Below are 22713 nucleotides of genomic sequence, written 5' to 3' on the forward strand. Positions count from 1 at the left end.
TTCTTAAGATGTTAAATTTTGGTTTTGGCAACTTTCCACAATTGCCTTCTGTTCTGATCTCCCGATTCCTTAGAGCCCAGTTCTCAGAGTCTAGGCAACAGAGTAATCTCCTAGACCAAATTACCCCACAATATGAATGTAGCAAACTCCATAGGTAATGTAAAGGTTGGGAAAGAGCAGTGGCACCACAACCTAGAGAGAAAAGAATATGAAAGAGAAGAGAATGATTGACAGTGTCATAGACTACAGAGACATCAAGAAAGCTGAGGAAATTTTATGGCTTTAGTGTAGTATTTTAGCTAGTGGAGAAAATCCTCTGTATTTCCCTACACTTTGGAAAAAATGAGGATAATTTTAGTCCATCAGGAAAAATTTAAGTTTTTATTAACTTAATTATAACATTACTAAATTCTTCTAAAAGTGATGCATTGGGTAAGAACTACAAAGAGACTCAAGACAATCAATATGGCTATGGTAATAAACACTTTCTCAAAATACAGATATAGTTGGCATCTCATTTATCAAGATGTTTCTTATTTTTAATGTTTATTATCTAGCACAAGCAGAGAATTTAAAATAAGCCATGCCATTATTGAGCCTCAAAAATAATATTCACAAAATCTTTGTTCTAAAGCTCATGAACTTTTCTCATTTATATAACAGCCTTTTTGAGGACAATTCTAATAAGCTTAATTAGCTCAATGCTAAGCTAACAAAGATTGAAACAAGTTAAATGAAGGCTAAAAGAAGGGATCAAAAGGTTTGGAAAGATTGTCAGAGTGATTTCAGCTTTCCATGCTACTAAGCTGCTCTCTTGGCTCCGCTCCTTCTAAGCATCAAAAGGGAACAACTAACAACCTGATAGTAAAGGAGTAGACAGAAAAAGTTGAAAGAGTGGGCACAAAAACTAAAGCTGGCGAAGTAGTTTTAGAAGTTGTGTGCTGAGACAAGCCACTACATCTCATGAGTCCTTGAAGTAAGAACTTTGATACAAAACTATACTAAGTAATATTCCAAATGAAGATTCAAAAATAAAATGAAAGTAAAAATATATTCAATGTAAAGCTGTTTAAGATGCCAAGAAAGGAGACTATATTTTAGAAAGATTTCAATCTCAAAAATTTACATTGAGAAAAGCTATTGATTTAAAAAAAATTATGGTTCAATTACTTGCAAAATAAGCTTAAAAGGAACACCTCAGTCAACAATGCCAGATAACTGAGATATAACTATAGTAACTTTCTAGATAGTTTACTGTTTAAGAAAGCCTAAGTTTTGTAAGAATAAAGAATTCAATGCAAATTATTACTTTTAGTCACTTAGTCAATAAACATTTATTAAACACCTACTATGTGCTGGGCATTATGCTAAACACTGGAAATATAAACATAAGTAAAAAAAAAAAAAAAAAAAAAGACCTACCCTGAAGGAAATTAAAAGGTGAAAAGCAACATACAAAGGGGCAAGTAGGTGGCTCAATGAATACAGAGCCAGGCTTGGAAATGGGAGTTCCTGTATTCAAATATTGCCTCAGACATTACCTAGCTGTCTGACAAATCAGGTAGACATTACCTAGCTTACTCAAATCAGTTACTGCCAATTACCTAGCCCTTACAGCTCTTCAGATTTAGAACCAATACTTAGTATTGATTCTAAAATGGAAGGAAAGGATTTAAAAACAAAAGATGAACTACGCACAAAAAAGGAAGCTAAAAAGCTTAGAAAGTAGATATCCAATGTAATAGTATGGAGAAGTATAAAGAAGTCCAAAAGTAGTATAACTAGTGGAAAATGGGGAGAAGACTGAGCTGAATCCCTTTCTTACATAGTGTCCCAGGTACTCATGGCCCTTCCCTCAATGAGTTATCAAATGAGTAGTAACTTTGTCTGTAAAAGTACTTTTGATTACAGACTAATCAAACTCACCTTATAATTATCTTAAAGAACTAGAAAAAATAACAACAAAATTCATCTGGAAGAACAAAAGGTCAAGAACATCAAAGAAATTAATTTTTAAAAAATGTGAAAGAAATCGGCCTAGCAGTACCAGATCTCAAAGAATACTATATATAAATCAGTAATCAAAACAGTCTGGTACTGGCTAAGAAACAGAATGGTAGATGAATGAAATAGATTAGCTATATAACATACAGTAGTAAATGACACTAGCAAAGCAGTGTTTGATAAACTCAAAGACCCCAGCTCGTGGAATAAGAACTCATTGGTTAACAAAAACTGCTGGGAAAACTGGAAAATAATATGGCAAAAAGAAGTATAGACCAATACCTCACACTTTATACCAAGATACAGTCAAAGTGGGTATATGATTTAGATAATAAAAAGTAATAACATAAGTAAATAAGGGAAAACATAGAATAATTTACTTGTCAGATCTATGGAGAAGGGAAGAATTTATGACCAAACAAGAGATAGAGAACATTATAAGATATTAAATGAATACTTTTTATTATATATGAACCTTTTGTATAAATAAAATCAATGTAAGCAAAATTAGAAGGGAATCAACAACCTGGGGGGGATTTTTATTACAATTTTCTCTGATAAAGGTCTAATTTCTCAAATTTATATAGAACTAAGTAAAATTTATAAGAATACAAACCATTTCCCAAATGACAAATGGTCAAAGGATATGAACAAGCAATTTTCAGATGAAGAAATTAAAGCTATCAACAATCATGTGATTAGAGAAATGAAAAATTAAAACAACTCTGAATTACCAACTCTCCCTGTCAGATTGGCCAAAATGACAGTAAAGGAAAGTGATAAAAGTTGGAGGGGATGTGGCAAAATTAGGACACTAAAGCATTGTTTGTAGAGTTGTAAACTGATTCAAGCAGTGTGGAGGGCAATTTGGAACTATGCCCAAAGGGCTATAAAAACTATTCATACCTTTTGATCCTGTAATACCACTACTGGGTCTGTATTCCAAAAAAGATCATAAAAAAGAAGAAAGGACCTACTTGTATAAAAATATTGAGAGCAGTCCTTGTGGTGGCAAAGAATTGGAGATCAAAGGAATCCCTCAATTGGGGAATGGCTGAAGAAACTGTGAAATACTATTCTGCTATAGGAAATGAAAAGCAAAAGGATTTCAGAAAGAGCTGGAAAGACCTACATGAGCTGATGCGAAGTGAAGAAAGTAGAATCAGGAGAACATTGTATACAGTAACAGTAATATTGTACAATGATCAACTGTAAGACTTAGGGACTCTAAGCAATCCAGGGCAATTCTGAAGGCCTTACAAATAGAGAAGGAACTGTTGGAGTTGGAATGCAGCTCATAGCACAATATCTTTCACATTCACGTGCTTTTTATTTATTTATAATTTTATATTGGGGTTCTGGTTTTTCTTAAAGTATTCTCTTACAACAATGATCAATATGGAAGTATATTTTGCTTAAAATTCTGAGAGGGGAGAGAGAAGAGAAAAAGGGAGATAATTTAGATCTTTAATTTTGGAAAGTATATGATGAAAATTGTTATTAAATGTAATTGGAATAATAAAATGTCTTTGAATTTTAAAAAGTACTTGATATGACAGATCTTCAAAACTTCCCTAAACATAATTCACATTTTCTATATACCTACTAAATAGGATAATACTAAATGGGATAGTCCATTGTGTAAATGGAATTAGCTCATCCTCATTCATTGTTTAGACTCTAGCCATCAGAAATAATGTCACCCCACCCAACTGTTACCTGCATGTGACAATAAGTAACAAATCAAAAACAAGGGACTGCCCTTTGGCCAGTCCAAAACAATGTTAGGGCTGCCATTTGTCCACTTGAAATTGGAGGTGGATGCAGGAAGTGACAAAAGATGCTATCTTTTAAATATGATGGTAACTTCCTGTGGAGGGAGGATGGCGCCTTGAACTTGGTGTAGAAGGATCTCTGGCGAGACCTCAGACTGCCTCCCTCTGAATTGTAACGTGGATAAGTTAGGCTGACTTCCTTTCTCCTCCCTTGGCATTTCTGGAGGCTCTACCCTCAAGGAGGCCTCTCTTGCCTCTCTAATTGTAAAAGGCCTTGTGGCTAGAAGCCTTGTTTAATTAACCTCTGTGCTCCTCTGCTGGGACCTCTAAATTCTTACCTGGTCTGGACCTCTAGTTCAGGCCAGAATTTCTCTCTCTCAATTTCCCTAACTTCAACCTTCCTAATTGTAAATAAACTTTCATAAAAGTCATCCTTACTTGGGTCTATTTTAATTTGAAATCACATAAATCTGATATCATTCTGGCAACCATAACTTAAATATCTAGTTTTAACTCTTACGCCAGTGACCAGAAAAAAGCACGAAACTTTGCAGTTTTAGGATAAAATGTGAAAATTTTGCCAAAATCTGTAGTTAAAGCATTCCAAAGGATTTCTGGAGATTTTTATATTAAGCACTTTATAACACACTTTATTTAAAAAGTGTTTTTAAACATGTTGAAAACTTGACTTCACCAAGGCAATAGAAGGGTAGCATGAAAAATGAATAAACATCATTAAAGATGTAATTATAACAAATTCTTCAAATTAAGGCATCTGTATTGCATTTTTAATAATTTAAACCCCAAATATCCCTTGACATTATGAAGGAACCCCAACATCCCTTAAACTACTTTAAAAAGTAAATGAAATAAGTTAAGATTCAGGACTTTTTATTTATTTAAAATTTTTAGAAAATGGCATTTATCAGTTGTCAATGTTTATTTTTTTTCAAGTTCAAGCTAAACATACAATGAAAAGACAATAATAACCAATGTAAATATAAAAAAATGATCTCTTACGTACTCCAAATTTGGCTGTAATATCAGGCATGATGTCTGAGTCAACTTCAAAATCACACCAGTAAAAAAGGAATGGCTCAAGTTTTTTCCATTTGCTCTTATAGGTTCAAAGTTTATAGAAAACACTACTACCTATTTCAGTCCCTTACTCAGATCTTTTTGATTGGTTCATCAAAACGCTCAAAGTTTGAAAGAATTCATTCCACTGACTTCTTTATTCAAGCTACTTACATGAATGAGAATGGTATAATTAATTTTGACCAACTCTCTGCTCACTGAAAATATATATGCCATTATCTAGTAGAATTCTGAACTACATTCTTAATTACTGATAATTCCAAGTGTCTAAATGATGATAGAACACAATTATAATAAACTTAAAGTGTATCAATCAAAACACAATATAGAGTGAATTAACTGAGGCATATCGAAGATGACTAAGAAAGCCAAAATTCTAACGATATTGTTCTTGAGTCAGAACTTATCTAAAATGGTGAATTTGGTGCTCCTAACCAACTGTGCTTCTGACTCTATCAACTTTTCACCATGATTCAGCACTCTTCTCAGAACTTCAATGCCCAGGGTATCACTCAGGAAAATCATTTCACCTTGCCCTCATCCTTTTCTAATGAGTGAATTGTTGCCATGGCTTCTATTTCAGAGAAAGGCCCAGATCAATCATGCTTCATTCCTCTCTCGGCTGTGCTACCATCTCAATAGAATTCACCATCTTGTCCCAGCCTAAGTACCTTCTACTTCTACTCTCTAATCTTTTCAACTTCTTTTTCTAAGTGTTGTCTTTCTTCACAAGAGTATAACCTCCTTGAGGGCAAAACTGTCTTCCTTGTTGTATTTATAGACCAGCACTTGGAACATATGTGGCAGTTAATTAATGCTTGTCATCATGTTGACTAGAAGCCACACTTTAGAAAGGATGTTGGTAAGTGAGAAAAAGTCCAGAGGAACATGGCTGGGATGTTGATGAATTTTTGAGAGTGTCACAGTGTTACTGTTTAATGCCTTTCTGTTGTTTAGAATTACGTTTTTTTCTGAGCTTGGTAAGAAACATAAGGATTAACATGACAAAACAATGACACATGCTTTGGAAGTAACTCTGCAAATATTTCTGCACAAGAACAGTTCAGTCCAGGCCTGAGCAGTCCTTGAGTCCCTGAAAATAAAATGAAGGCTGTCTTCCATGTTATTAAAATTATATACTGGTCTATGTTATAAATTGCTGACAAACATCTCCTATTGCTAGGCAGAAGATTCCCCTCTGTTGGCCAATTCTGGAGATCCTCTCCACTTTATCTTATAATCAATGAAATCTATAATCTTTTCTTCCTCCTGTCCTGAGCTTGGTTCTATCCCAACAAAGTTGGGGAAGTCACTTAACTTCTATTTACCTCAGGCTCCTCACCTATAAAACGAAGACACTAGTAACACCTAACCTCATAGAGTTGTTGTAAGGATCAAATGAGATCACTGAAAAGCACTTAGCATAGTGCCTGGCACTTAGTAAGCTTTATATAAATACTAGCTATTAGTTATTATTATTACAAAGAAATATGGCACAATTGTTGTAACTATCCTAAAGTAGAATTGGCTACCTTAGTGGTTAATATTTTCCATCTCATTAGTGATGCTTGAGAAAATATTACATAATCACTGATAGAATATTTTGCTAAAGTACTATTTGGACTAAATGGTCTATAAAGTAATTTTTCAGCTCTGACAATCTGTAATCTGATATTGTAAATTGGGAATGGGGGAAGGGCACCACCAAATAAGCCTATATGTAAAGATGAAATACCAGGTGGACAAAGTATCAACTCTAAAGAAACAATGTCAAAACTTAAATTTTATTTTAAGAAGTAAAAAATAAACTGTAAATCATCAAGAAAAATTTATTATAGGAAATGAGAATTTTTTTCTTTTAAACTAAAAAATATCAATTTAAGATTAATTAAAAAAATTGTCAAAACTGCACTGGCAAGACTGTATCACAAAATGTAATGGAAAAGATAACAATCTCATTTTCATTTGGAATTCATTTCTTGAAAGTTATTTAAATGATTAACTAACCTGGGCCACTTTAATAGAATTCTGTGTAGAACCACCAGCATGATATTCCACTTCGAACTTTTTTACAAGTTCTTCAAACCTATTTTTAAAAAAGACAGAAAAAAAACACCCTTAAATTAGGTTCTTCAAATTATCTCAGTTGAAATCTACATGAGAAATTAACAAAATCATGTCACTAGAAGCTGTTTAAATACTTGTAGAAAACATATTATCAGTGGATACATTCAGAAAGTTATCTGATTGACACATTTAACGAAGAATAAATTATAATAGAAGGAAACATGAAATATCTCAACGAGAAAGTGACAGACCAAGAAAACCGGTCTAGAAGAAACAATTTGAGAAAAATTGGTCTCCCCAAAAAAGGAGAAATTAATAGAAATTTGGACTCCATACGAAAAGAAATTATTCAGCTAAATTGCCCTGAAGTTCTATAACAAGAGGGTAATATAGACATTGAAAGGATTCATAGATCACCCTCGACACTCGACCCAGAAAAGACAACTCCCAGGAATATAATAGCCAAATTCAAGAGCGTTCAAGTAAAAGAAAAATCTTACAAGAAGCCAGAAAGAAACAATTCGAATATCAAGGAGCACCAATCAGGATCACACCGGATCTGGCTGCCTCCACGCTAAAAGACTGCAAGGCTTGGAACATGATATTCAGAAAGGAAAGAGAGCTGGGCCTGCAACCACGGATCAACCACCCATCAAAATTGACTATATAGGGGCAGCTGGGTAGCTCAGTGGAGGGAGAGTCAAGCCTAGAGACAGAAGGTCCTAGGTTTAAACCCGGCCTCAGCCACTTCCCAGATGTGTGACCCTGGGCAAGTAACGTGACCCTTACCAATCTTCCACCTATGAGACAATACACTAAAGTACAAGGGTTTAAAAAAAATTGACTATATACTTCCAGGGGAAAGTATGGGCACTCAACAAAATTGAAGATTTCCAAGTATTTGCACAGAAAAGACCAGGGCTAAATGGAAAGTTTGATACCGAACCACAAAAATCAAGAGAAACATGAAAAGGTAAATAAGAAACAGAGGGGAAAGAAAGAAAACTCATAATTTTTAAATTTGCCTTTTTAAGGGCCTCAGTAAGATCTAATTATCTGTATTCCTATGTGGAGAAATGCTATGTATAATTCTCTGTAGTGAACTCTATTCACTATTATAGTATTCACTATTATAGTAATCAGAAGAATAATTCATAGGGAGAGGGTAGAATACTAAATGGTCTAAGATGATATGGGGGGTGGGAAAGAGGGGGGTAAATAGTAGGGGACACCAAGAGAAACTTGAGAGAATAAGAAAAATAGGATATTCTATTACACACAAAGAGGGCATGGGAAGGAGAGGGGACAAATACTATTATAAGAAGGAGAGGAAGAGAGCATTAGGAGGTAATATTTAAACCTTACTCTCAGTGTAATCAACCCGGAGAGGGAAGAATAGCTATACTATCCAATGGGATATAAAACTTTTATCTAACCCTACTGAGAAAGTCAGAAGGGATAAACCAAGGGGAGCAGGGGAGTGGGGAGGTCAAAAAAGGGAGGGGAGAAGAAGGGGGAGGGAATTCATTAGACCTTTAAAAACAAAAAGAGGGGAATAATAAGGGAGGGGGTAGAAAGGGAAGTCAATCAAGGGAGGGGATAAGGGATAGGGTCTTAATAGCAAACCACTGGTTTAAAAGGAAATAGTTTAAGAAGAAGGGGTAGGAATAGGGGAGGATACAAAAATGTCAGAGAATGCAGAACTTATAATTATAACTCTGAATGTGAATGGGATGAACTTGCTCATAAAATGGAAGCAAATAGTAGAGTGGATTAGAAACCCAAATCCTACCATATGTTGTCTACAAGAAACACATATGAGGTGGGTGGACATACACAAGTTTAAGGTTCAGGGCTTGAGCAAAATCTTTTGGGCGTCAAATGAGAAAAAGAAGGCAGGAGTGGCTATTATGATTTCTGACAAAGCCAAAGTAAAAATAGATATGATTAAAAAAGACAAGGAAGGTCATTACATCCTGATTAAAGGCAGTATAAACAATGAGGAAATAACACTGCTCAATATATATGCACTAAGTGGCATAGCATCCAAATTCATAAAGGAGAAACTGGCAGAGCTCAAGAAGGAAATAGATAGTAAAACCATAATAGTGGGAGATCTAAATATTCCTCTTGCAGATCTAGATAAATCAAACCAAAAAATAAATAAGAAAGAGGTAAGAGAGGTGAATGAAGTCCTAGAAAAATTAGAATTAATTGATATGTGGAGAAAAATAAATAGGGACAAAAAGGAATACACCTTCTTTTCAGCTGCACATGGTACATTCACAAAGATTGACCATGTTATAGGGCATAGAATCATTGCAAACAAATGCAAAAGAGCAGATATAATAAATGTAACCTTCTCAGATCATAATGCAATAAAAATAATAACTAGTAAGGGCACCTGGACAGGCAAATCAAAAACTAATTGGAAATTAAATAATGTTTCTCCAAAACCAGTTAGTAAAAGAAGAAATCATAGAAACAATCAACAATTTTACTGAAGAGAATGACAATAATGAGACATCCTACCAAACTCTGTGGGATACGGCCAAGGCAGTACTCAGGAGGAAATTTATATCCTTGAGTGCATATATTAAAAATTAAGGAGGGCAGAGATTAATGAATTGGGCATGCAATTCAAAAAATTAGAAAGCGAGCAAATTAAAAATCCCCAGATGAAAACTAAATTAGAAATACTAAAAATCAAGGGAGAAATTAATAAAATCGAAAGTAAAAGAACTATTGAATACTTAGGAATCTATCTATCAAAACAAACAGCAATTATATGAAAACAACTACAAAACACTTTCCAAACAAATAAAACTGGATCTAAACAATTGGAAAGCCATTGATTGCTCATGGGTAGGATGAGCTAACATAATAAAAATGACCATTCTACCCAAATTAATTTACCTTTTTAGCGCCATACTTATCAAACTACCAAAAAACTTCTTTACTGAATTAGAAAAAACTATAACAAATTTCATTTGGAATAACAAAAGATCAAGAATATCAAGGGAAATAATGAAAAAAAATGTGAAGGAAGGGGGCCTAGCAGTACCAGATATTAAACTATAAAATAAAGCAGCAGTCATCAAAACAATATGGTAAGGGGCAGCTGGGTAGCTCAGTGGAGTGAGAGTCAGGCCTAGAGACAGGAGGTCCTAGGTTCAAACCTGGCCTCAGCCACTTCCCAGCTGTGTGACCCTGGGCAAGTCACTTGACCCCCATTGCCCACCCTTACCAATCTTCCATCTATAAGACAATACACCGAAGTACAAGGGTTTTAAAAAAAAAAAACAAACAACAATATGGTACTGGCTAAGAGACAGAGGGGAGGATCAGTGAAATAGACTTGGGGTAAATGACATCAGCAAGACAGTGTATGATAAACCCAAAGAGCCCAAATTTGGGGAAATGAATCCACTATTTGACAAAAATTGCTGGGAAATTTGGAAAATAATATGGGAGAGAATAGGTTTAGATCAACATCTCATACCCTACACACCAAGATAAATACAGAATGGGTGAATGACTTGAATATAAAGAGGGAAACTATAAATAAGTTAAGTGAACACAGAATAGTATACTTGTCAGATCTCTGGGAAAGGAAAGACTTTAAAACCAAGCAAGAGTTAAAGAAAATTACAAAATGTAAATTAAATGGTTTTGATTATATTAAGCTAAAAAGTTTTGGTACAAACAAACAAAAACAAAAACAATGTAGTCAAAATCAGAAGGAAAACAATAAATTGGGAAAAAATCTTTATAATGAAAAACTCTGACAGGGGTCTAATTACTCAAATATACGAGGAGTTAAATCAATTATATAAAAAAATCAAGCCATTCCCCAATTGATAAATGGGCAAGAGACATGAATAAGCAATTTTCAGGTAAAGAAATCAAAAGTATCAATAAGCACATGAGAAAGTGTTCTAAATCTAATAATTAGAGAAATGCAAATCAAAACAACTCTGAGGTATCACCTCACACCTAGGAGATTGGCTAAAATGAAAGAAGGGGAGAATAATGAATGCTGGAGGGGATGTGGCAAAATTGGGACATTAATGCATTGCTGGTGGAGTTGTGAAATGATCCAACCATTCTGGCTGGCAATTTGGAAGTATGCTCAAAGGGCTATAAAAGAATGCCTGCCCTTTGATCCAGCCATACCATTGTTGGGTTTGTACCCCAAAGAGATCATAGATAAACAGACTTGTACGAAAATATTTATAGCTGCGCTTTTTGTGGTGGCAAAAAACTGGAAAAGGAGGGGATGCCCTTCAATTGGGGAATGGCTGAACAAATTATGGTATATGCTGGTGATGGAATACTATTGTGCTAAAAGGAATAATAAACTGGAGGAGTTCCAGGTGAACTGGAAATACCTCCAGGAACTGATGCAGAGTGAAAAGAGCAGAGCCAGAAGAACACTGTACACAGAGACTGATATACTATGGTAAAATTGAATGCAATGGACTTCTGTACCAGCAGCAAAGCAATAATGACCCAGGACAATTCTGAGGGATTTATGGTAAAGAACGCTACCCACATTCAGAGGAAGGACTGCAGGAGAGGAAACATATAAGAAAAACAACTGCTTGAACGCATGGGTTGGGGTGGACATGATTGAGGATGTGGACTTGAAACTACCACACCAATGCAACTATCAACAATTTGGAAATAAGTCTTGATCAATGACACATGATAAAACCAGTGGAAATGTGCGTCGGCCATGGGTGGGGGGATTGCGGGGGGTGAAGGGGAAAGTAGGAGCATGAATCATATAACCATGTTAAAAATGAATATTAATAAATGTTTAAATTTTAAAAAAATGCAATGGTAGAGACACATAAATACATGCCTTTTATGGCTATTATAATCTCATCCCAGAGGAGGGAGGATATCCCATAGGGCTTGGTGACCCCTGAAAAGTTTTAAATTTATAACTCTTTATTTTATTCTACCAGAATGGTCTAGGTTCTTGGTGGCATTCTAGACCCAAAAGGTCATAAGTAGTACAGAGGTTTTTCTGGGCTCTCCTGCCAAATTTTGGAATGATGACAGTAATAGACTCTGTTAGAGATATCTCAGTTCAGGTTGAAAGACTGGCTCAAGAAGCAGATCAAGCCAAACTCGAAACTACTAAGGCCATCTCTTACCTACAGAAAGAGATCAAATTTTTAGTAAAAGCGGTTTTACAAAATCGGCTGGCCCTTGACTTGCTCACAGCTGCATTGGGAGGTTCATGTGACTTTATTAATCAGTCTTATTATTCTTATGTAAATAGATCTGGAGAACTTGTGACAAATATCCATGAGCTTCAAAGGCTTTTAAATGACACACAGCAAGTGGCTTATAGAGACTCATGTGAATCCTAATGATAGCTGGTTGAACCTCTCATGGCAGCAGGGAACAGATATGTTTGCAGTTGTCATCAAATGGGTTCTTATGATTTTAGGAATTTTGATACTTCTTATAATCTTCATTTGTTGTACTACTATTTTAAAAAAACTTTTACCAGGTTAAAAATTCATGTACACTCACTTAGTGAATCATGGCCAAGTTAAAAAGGAAATAGATCTTGCTTTTGAGTGAGAAACCTTTGTATTGTGCTTCTGTTTTGGCTGAAACATTGTCATGGAATGTGAACTATGAATTCCTGATTTTTAAAAATTATTACTTTTTTTCTTTGCAAATAGGATATTTGATTTTTTCTTTTTAATTTTTTGTTGAACTTGGAAGTACATGGAATAACTACTAATGTTTTTGGTTTTGAAGGATAAGTTTACACTATGTATTAGCCCTAATACCAATGCATAAAAGCTTCAAACTATCTGCCATTGATTATGCAATATTATGAGTCTTTTACTAATAACTGTGATTTCAGAAGATCAGAAGAAGGGATCATAAAAGAGCCACTGCACAGTGCTAAGAAGCTCAAGTTTAAGGAGACTAGAATCCCTGTGGGATTGATGAGGTTCTACGCCACGAAAGAGGACTTGTTTTGAGGTTTGAGAAAGTGGCTGTTTGACAACTTCAGAAGCAGGATTTCCCCGTGCTAGATTTTTTACAAGGTCCTTAGTTTGGCTTTCATTTTGGCTCTACTATCCCTGAGATTGAAGGTAAAATCAGACCAGGGAATCATATTTCCCTTTTACCTCAAAATCTAGTCCCTTCTATTTATAATATGGCAATTTATTGTAGCGCTGGCTGCCAATGGGTAAGTGCAATATTGCTGCAATTGTCCTAAAGGCTTACATAAATTACTTTAATTGGACCTTGTGGGTGATTCAAGGACCTATTAGGGGTTTGTTTTTGTTTACTAATAATTTTATACACATTATATTTTAACATATATTTTTCCCAGAATTTAATTTTTTTCTCTTCTATTTGTGTTTTTTTCGGGAGGGGGGGAGGAGGTGGGTGATTTTCTTTTGAAAATTGATGCGTAAACCTCATAACTCAGCCATGTATCCCAGGGTTATTCTGGTGTTCGTCAACACCCCTCTTCAAGGGGGATTCTAGATGTATCCTAAAAATCAAGGTTTAAAATCTTTTGGAGAAATTTTAGGAAAAGAAACTCGCCAACACCCCCAAAAAAGAAAACAGAACTTTTGGAGAAGGTGCCATAAGGAAGCCTGTGGAAACCACATATAGCATCAAAAGATCTAGAGTGAACTTTGGGATATAATGAACTGAACTGAAGGGGGTTGAACATATCATTTATTCTGAATGCAAACTCTTATGCCAACAGGGAATGCCCTCTAATTGGCATTTTGTCAATGCTTCTATCAATCATTTTTTTGTTTTCTTTCCCTTTTATCCTCATATTGTTGCAACTTCCCCTTTGTAAATTGCAATATTTTATACACCTCTAGTTAGAGAATCTTTAGAGGTACAAGCATGGTTATGTGAAATGATTCACTGAGGAGACAAGGCATGTTAATCTGCCCAAACCCTCAATTGGGGAGATTCCAACATCCTCATCTCCCAACAGAATCACAGGACGGAATGTATAAAGGAAACCCCTTCTTCCCTGTCCATCCCATCCCATTCATATGTCTGCGTCTGTCACGTGAATGCTCCAATCAGAAGTCACAGGTGAAGAGTCCTAGATAGCATGACCCGAAACTAAACGTGACGTGTCCGGGTCAAAAGAGAGGATAAAAGAGGGGTGCAAGGGGGAACTCGCTCTCTCCTTTTCCTTGGAGAGAAGCGGTGGAGGCCCATAGCTAAGAGAGACAGCAATGTGGAGAAACATATAGTCAGAGTAGATTAGGCCTTAATCTCTACCTATCTGGTTTCTCTATTTCAAGTGATTATTAATAAACTCTATGGAAACTAAGAACATGGAGTTTGTAATTTAATTAACAAAGTTCTGTCTCTAACTATGGGAGTCCAGAGAGTTCACTTGGCTCCTTAGTACTAAGAACAAGTACTAATCACAATCAGGAGAGAGAGAGAGATCAACTCTTTTGGAACTGCCTTTACTAATAAAATCAAAGGTACAGATAAAAAATAAGATTAAATTAAATAAATCAATACATAGGATAGATAAAAAAATTAGGAAGGGGTAAAACATAATAACTTTCAGGCTTTTATCCAATAATGAGTTCCAAAAGAATCTCATAAGAACCATCAAAATGAATGATAAAAATTAGTTTCTAAACATAAAAGGCATAGAAAAGAATTCCATAAATCGAAATTTATAACATACAAAAATAACACAGTGATAGAAACAAATCATTTGCAATATACCTTTATTATTTCTTATTTCACAATGAGCAAGTCATGTAGTATGAGAACTCAAGTACCATTGATTCTTCAAGTACTTGAAATCAAATTGTTTCAATGATATTTGCAATTTGCAAAAACTGTCTGGAAAGCCCATTAATTCAATTCTCATTTTTAGGGTTTGAATATATTTTCCCACAAGTATCATTTCAATATACATAATAAAGTTAAAGGTACAGACAAGAATCCTAAATGCAAGGGGGTAGCAGGGTAGCTCAGTGGATTTAGAGTCAGGCACAGAGACAGGAAGTCCTGGGTTCAAATCTGAACTCAGATGGTTCCTAGCTGTGTGACCCTGGGCAAGTTACTTAACACCTATTGCCCATCCCTTACCTCTCGCTTCTGCCTTAGAACAAAAACCCAGTATTGATTCTAAGATAGAAGGTAAGGAATTAAAAGAAAAAAAAAAGATTACTAGAACTAGAAACCTTTTTTCATCACTGAAGCCTAGGTTATATCTAGAATTTTATTTTGTTTCTTCTCTTTTTTAAAAAACATGATGACCTAATACTCATTAAGAACCTCAAAATCATGTCTAATACACATAATGGGGATGACAATATGTGCTGGCTCAGTAATCTAGCAAGGCATTCTTATTATTCAGACAAAAGCATCAAAAACTGTGAGAGGCCATTAAATGTTTCCTTATTTCAAAATAATCATAATTCCAGGGATTAAAATTCACCAAATCCAGTTTTATTTTTAGAGGAATGAAAAGAAAAACATAGGATTACTAATCAGCTTAAGGAACTGGACATCTTGATACAATCCATTCAAGGCTGTGTAGTTGATGACTCCATTTTTATGCTGCATTGGACCATAAATAAGCCATTCAACTTATGTCACTGCTCTTCACAAACAATTTAAGTATACTAAGAAAAGGTTCTTTCTTTTAAAACAAAGGGGACAAGTTATTTAGGATTCCAAGAAATTTAAAATAAGTGAAAAGGGGATAAATGAACAAAGTTCAATTTATTTTACTTCTGGAGAAAATGCTTTAGTTCCTCTTCTTGCTCTTTCTAGGCATATTAGGACAAATTCTACTATCTTCAAAGGGCAATTTCCAAAATCATAATTATCATCTGTTAAATCACCACCAAACCTTGTGGGCTACCTATTTAGAATGTCTAAGGAGAAAAACACATGTATTTTGTTTTGAAGACATCCAATTCCTTGCTCAGTTATACATTTTAAGAAAATGCTGATATAATAAAAAGAAAATCACAATAATTTTCCTAGATGCTAGGCAAATTAAGGAACTATGATTGGTTCCTGAGATGTGACATGGGAGAGCTAGTGGGTGGAGAAAATTGCTTATAAGGTGAGATCAAGGAACTGCTCTCTCCAACGTACTCTTTCTGGCTAGAGCTTGGAACCTGAGGGAACCCCTCTCAGGGGTTCGCTTCAATTCAAATGACAAATGGGGTATTAAGCCAGTGATTCCCAAAGTGGGCGCCACCACCCCCTAGTGGGTGCTGCAGCAATCCAGGGGAGCGGTGATGGCCACAGGTACATTTATCTTTCCTATTAATTGCTATTAAAATTTAAAAAAAAAATTAATTTCCAGGGGCTCTAAGTAATATTTTTTTTCTGGAAAGGGGACAGTAGGCCAAAAAAGTTTGGGAACCAATGGTATTAAGCTAAGCAAATCTATCTCTTTCCTACATTTACCTCTCTTTACTATCCCTGCTGTGATAATTAGATTAAATCTACACTGCCCATCTTTAGACTTAATCACCAAAGGCGAAAACAACTCCATTTTTGGGTGGTCTGTAACCCATGTGTGCTAGAGTAACGAATCAGAATTTACTGACTGCCTCGTGGGCAGTCCTAAGAAAAGCGTCTGTTGTGATTGGACACGTAAGCTGAAAGGAAACCACAGGAAGTGATGCAAAAGAGGACCCTTTAAAAAGAGACCTCAGTCAGCTGGGCTGGGTATTCTGGTTTATGAACAGGACCTGAGGGAGCTCTGCGGGTTCATGACTGGGGCATTCCACGTGGTGAGTGTAAAGAATGAATCTTCCTGAACTTCTCTTAAGGAACTTCTCTTTTAATAGAGATTCTGTGACAGAAGCTTTTGCTTCATTTGCCTCCGGGCCTCTGGTTGTCTTGACTTTACCCTGCTGAGTGTTAATTAGCTCTACCTGGATTAAACTAGGGAATCCAAGCAAATTACCTACTGTGTTAGATTACTTATCATATCTTATCCTCTCTCTTATTTCCTTATTTCGTCTTCCTCTTCTCAATTGTAAATAAATTTCCATAAAAGTCATTTTAACTTGAAATTATACCTTAATTGGGGATGGATAAATCTCCTGGCAACCAATCTTTTATATTTTATATTCAATCAAATAAGCCCCTTTCCCCCCCCTTACACTGCTTTGATGTAATAAAACTACTAAATCTACTAGCAGCCTCATGATTTAATTTCAACAATTACAGAAGAACAAGGAACAGATCGGAGAAGAATTTGTCAATAAACAAGAGAGAGTATGATAAAACTAAAAATGAATAATTTTGAATATGTTAAATTAAAAAGGGTTAGTATAAATGAAATAAATGTAGCTAAGATTATATAAGGAAATCAGTTAAGTTGGGAGAAGAATTTTTATAGACAGTTTCTCACCTAGAGGTCTTATAACTTTGTCCTTTGAGTTATCCACAATTTTCATTCTTTGGAAGACACTATTTCACAAGTCACAGGAATACAGCATCAGTGAGATAATATGGTATGGACAAAAATAGATTTGTATATCAAGAAACAGCTTAACATCAAAACCATGTATAATTTTGCAAATGGAATCTTCCTTTCTTTTTTTATCCTATTCAATTGACTGCCTAAATCTATATGAAATATCTAAATGCCTTGCCCAAGATACTTATGGACTAACTTTACCCATTCAACTTCATCACATAAACTGAGCAACAAACACTTTTTGACTTCTTCAGGTTTCCTGGGTGATTTCTTTGGAAAACTACTTAAATCTGATGCATTTGAGATTCTTCTATAGTATCGAATGAGTCAACATAACACTAGACTAAATTAATAATGATATTCTTGCTACAAAAGAAGCCAACAAAATTTTAATGACAAAAGATAGGAATAGACAAAGTTAAGAGGTTGTGGGAAAATATGCACAGTAGTGCACTATTAATGGAATTGTGGATCAGTACAACCATTCTAGAAAGCAATTTGGAACTGCACAATTAAAGTGACCGGAAAATCAAAAGTCAGATTTGTCTGTTAGGTGTAAATGCAAAGGTAGCCAGTGTTAATAAGAAAGTCCTCATAACAGCAAAATATTTTTACTGTTTTTTCCTATTGAAGCAAAGAAACAGAAGGAAAGGAGATGGCCCTCAAATGGGAAACAATTAAACAAATAATAACAGAAATATAATAGGATATTACTGTACTGTAAGAAATGAAAAAATAAGATTACTGCAGAAGAGCACAGAAATAGTTATATAAGTTAATGAAGAATGAAGTAGAACCCCCAAAATAATATGACTACAATAAAAAGGAAAGAATAAGAACCACAAAACAATATAAAGTAAATGTTGCAAAATCACAAAGAACAAGAATGTTCCCATAGAAACTAAATGAGAAGACATTTCTAAAGAGATGAAAGGTTTATAGGCATGAAACATTGTGTATACTAGATACAATGAAGAGGTGCATTTGCAGAGTCAGGAAGAGCTGGACTCAAATCAGACCTCACGCTCACTATAAATCATTTGACCTCTATTTGCCATTACCACAAAGGTAAAATAAACATGATACGATAATCATCCATAGTTATTGTTAAGGATCAAATGAAATAATATTAAAGTATACACTTAGTATAATATTTAATATTTAACAGGTCCTTAATAAATACTTGTTTCCTTCCCTTCTCTCATTATTTTCAGATTTTTTTTCAATGTCCTAATCACCTCCATAATTTTTTGTCTTTCCCATTTTTTCCCCTAAAAACATACCATTTCTTATACAGGACAGTTTTGTGATGTAAAGATAAAAATTTATAAAAACAAAAAAGGAAAACTTCAAAAAAATTTTTAAAGAATATAACTTGAAAATGTAGGGTAAATACCTTATCTATTTTCATTTAATATGGGTGAAATGACAGGTTGAATTTTGTATATTGATATTTTAACTTGTAATATGGCTTGTGAACACAATTACTTTTCAATGGTTCATAAAATAAGATAGTAAGAGAATATGGTTGATGGACCTGGGAAATGTTCAGACATTCTGAAAAGCAATTTGGAACTATATCTCAAAAGTTACAAAACTGCCATATTCTTGAATGAGCTTTGCCACTATTATTGAATCATTTTCAGTCATGTCTAATGTAATGCAAGGTGGCTAACAGAAACTTTTTGCTTCTGCAATTTCAAACTGTCACAAAAAGGCAGTTAGAGGTTTTAGAATCTTCAGAAAGACAGTTGGAAGCCAGAGGCTATGAATAGGGCTGAAGTTCTAACTGACGATGGTTTTGCCTTCTGGCTTTCGCTTTGGCTGGAGGCTTTTGCTTTTTGAGCTTTGGCTTAGCCTGTTGGCTGCGGCTTTTCAGCTTGGCTTTGGCCTTTTAGCTTCGGCCTTGGCCTGTGCTTATTTTGTCTTGAGGAAATTTAGACCTATCTGATTTCTCTGGACCTCTCCCTGATATCTCTTCATTTACATCCCTCCCATTCCCCTGAATTTCCCTTTGGGTCCTGGGAGGAAGTGAGGGCTTGGTGATTGAACATTGTGGGTTTAGTTTCAGTACACAAGTAGGGCATCCTCAAATTAGTCACCCCTAGTTTTAGTGATTTGATAAAGACTTTACTTAAAATGCAGTCAAACCTTCCTAACTGGAAGAGCCTCACTCTTTCAGTCTAAACCTCTCCTGCCATCCCCACCATCAGCCCTCTCCCTAGCAGCAGTAAGAAAAACCTGAACCTCTTTCCCTCTGATTAAACTGACATTAATAAATCCCCTTTGTTACCTACTCAAAGCCTCTAGTGAATCATTGTATCGAAGATTAAGGAAAGGGCTAAAGAGGGAAGGAATTATTTTCTTTTATTTCTTGAGGGAACTACAGGCATCCATTTTGGCAGGAAGTCCTTACCCAAGACTTCCTGCAGCCATCAGTTTCACTGGCAGGGAGGAGCCCTTTCGACTCTTCCCTCAAGGGACTTTAGAAACTAACGAGAAAAACCCCAGCCTTGATCTAAATATTTCTTATTAGCCTAATTTCTCCCTGTAACCTCTGTCTCAAGACTCAGTGAATAAACCTGTTTGAGCTTCCCTCCTACATACTCCATTTCCCTTATCTCCTATAAACCTTCCCTTTCCTTCATTCCTCCTCCAATCACCTTATAATTACCTATTTCCCCTTTATCCCTCCTCACTACCCAAATTGCCTGAGACCTGCTCAAAGATTACCTTACTTTTTGATAACACTAACACTTCATGACCCCATTTGGGATTTCTCTTTCTCTCTCTCTCTCTCTCTCTTTCTCTCTCTCTTTCTCTCTCTCTCTCCCCCCCCCCCCCCTTACCTTCTGTCTTGGAGTTAATACTGTCTATTGGCTCCAAGGCAGAAGAGCGGTAAGGGCTAGGCAATGGGGATTAAGTGACTTGCCCAGGGTCACATCACTGGGAAGTGTCTGAGGCCAGATGTGAACCTAGGACCTCCCATTTCTAGTCCTGGCTCTCAATCAACTGAGCTACACAGCTGCCCCTCATTTGGGATTTTCTTGATAAAGACACTGGAGTGGTTTGTCATTTCCTTTTCCAGCTAATTTAAGGAAAATTTAGTAAACAAGGTTAAATGACTTCCCCAGGGTTACATAGCTAGTAAGTATCTGAGGGCAGATTTAAACTCAGGAAGATGAGTCTTCCTGACTTTAGGCCTGACACTCTATGCAATTTACTGCCTAGCTCCCCTTTACACTCAAATAAGAGAAAACAATGCACAAAATAAAGCTAAGAAGTATTTGTGGGGAAGGAAGAGACAAAGTGGGAATCGAGCACAGGGGCATAAAGAGTAGAAAATGGAGTTACCCGAAAATTTGTGAAAGTTCAGAGCCCTCTATAAAAAAAGGCTTGGAGAAGAATTTAATTTCCACAATTCAGCCAGAGAGAGAGGAATCCAATCAGAGGAGAGAGAAAACTAAGGGCCTTGAGATATGGTGATAAGATTTCAGGATATCAGCTTATTCTGGGGCAGGATGTTCCCAGGAGGGTCATTCAGGTAGAGGAAAAAACAAGATAAAGTAATTCTAGGAAAACTTTCAAAGGAGAGAAAATCCAAGAAAAGAGGGATGGAGGAACATCAATAATGTCTAATCACACAGAGGACTCTAAGAAAGATGAGATCTGAGAAAAGGTCATAGGATATGGCAATTAGGAGAGAGCAAATATATTTGAGTAATGAGGATGTAAACCAGACCACAAGTGGCTGAAAAGTATGTAAGAATAAAAGTAGTGGGGGGAAATGAGTAACAGAAAGATAGATACACATATATATATACTTGTTCTTAAGCATTTCAAATATGAAAAAGGCAGGCTGTTACCCCTAATGAGGTGTTACTTTAAACTATCAATTTCAACAACTTTCTTTGTAGACATCAGCACTTCCATCACATAATCTATTCAGTTAAATAAATTCATATTCTGATTTTAAACTATCTCAGAAAAGGAAAGAATAGATATGAGAATGTTTATTTCTGTAATGCATTTTAGTTAATGTATGAATACTTGCAGTAGGTACACTACCCCTGGGAAGGCAATTAAGAAAAAAGAACAAAATTACTCCACCTGCTTTCCCCAGATATGCACACTACTAATTATCTACCTTGTTGATGTCAGACAATTTACCTCAATTGATGGCAAGTAGCTTAGCTTAAAAAGGAGGGAAAATATTAGTAAAAATAAATTTCTTGACAGTTGCTTCTAATGAGAAGCAAAAAGAGAGAGAGAGAGCGAGAGAGAGAGAGAGAGAGAAAATAATTTAGAAGAAATCCTCGAAAATTATTTGCTTAAATTTTTAATCTATTCAGAGACAGTACTCAGAACACAGAATCCCAAGACAGCATGCTGCTTTTAATTCTGCAATGGGTATCAATATGACCAACAAGAAAAAGACCTTCAACTAGGCAGGTTATCAATTAGTAGAAATGTTATGAGTTCACCTAGTCTAATATAAATTTATTATATAATTAAACTTAAAGATAACTAAAATTCATTTCCTGAGAAATAAAAAAGAATAAAATAAATTAAAATAAACAAAAAATACATAAAAATAAAAATAGAATAAAAATTAATAAATTAAAAATTAAAAGAAAAATAAAGACTTTAATGACATAATAAGAAAACAGCCATGATGTTAAAGTAGAATTTTAAAGAGGGAAAGAACCTGGGAAACACTTAGTTCAAGCTCTTCACTTTTAGTATGTTATAACTGGAGACCTATGACAAATAATTTGCCAACAGCTATACAAATAAATGTGTGTCAGGGTTGACATGAAAGGACCTTGGTGTTTAGAATCTCAGCCCTGAATTTTTTTCTCCATAAAAAAGGGGATCTTGAGATTGAGTCCTGAGTTTTCTCAGCTAATGAAATATCCATAAAAATACTGAGCAATCACTTACCTTTACCTTTATTCAAAAAAGCAATTACTAGATCATTACAATTACAGAGATATGTGAAAAATATCCCAGAAAAATATTTAAAATATTTGAAATTATCTTGCATGAAAATTCACAAGGTTGATAGAATCTAGAAGGAAGAGTCACATAATTTAGGAGTTGGAAGGAATCATAGGGGCCATCTAGTTCAACATGTACTTTTTGTAACATATTCTTTCTACTTGATCTACAAGAGAAAAGAATCTACCATCTCTCAATGTGACACAGTCTAATTCTGAGCGGGTTTAATTGTTATGATTTTTTTCCCCCAATCATCAGACTTAAGTTTGTCTC

The 22713-nt window shown here is 35.2% G+C and overlaps 1 protein-coding gene across 2 annotated transcripts in view; it reads right to left on the reverse strand.

Moving 5' to 3' along the window:
- ADK (adenosine kinase) overlaps positions 1 to 22713 on the reverse strand; it is a 599089-nt gene that overhangs the window by 409475 nt on the left and 166901 nt on the right. For both annotated transcript variants that reach the window (XM_044659050.1, XM_044659053.1), the window contains exon 4: positions 6885 to 6963. In XM_044659050.1, coding sequence (XP_044514985.1) covers positions 6885 to 6963 — 79 coding nt within the window. The remainder of the gene's footprint in view (positions 1 to 6884; positions 6964 to 22713) is intronic.

This window comes from Gracilinanus agilis, chromosome 2, assembly GCF_016433145.1.
Source record: "Gracilinanus agilis isolate LMUSP501 chromosome 2, AgileGrace, whole genome shotgun sequence".
NCBI lineage: Eukaryota > Metazoa > Chordata > Mammalia > Didelphimorphia > Didelphidae > Gracilinanus > Gracilinanus agilis.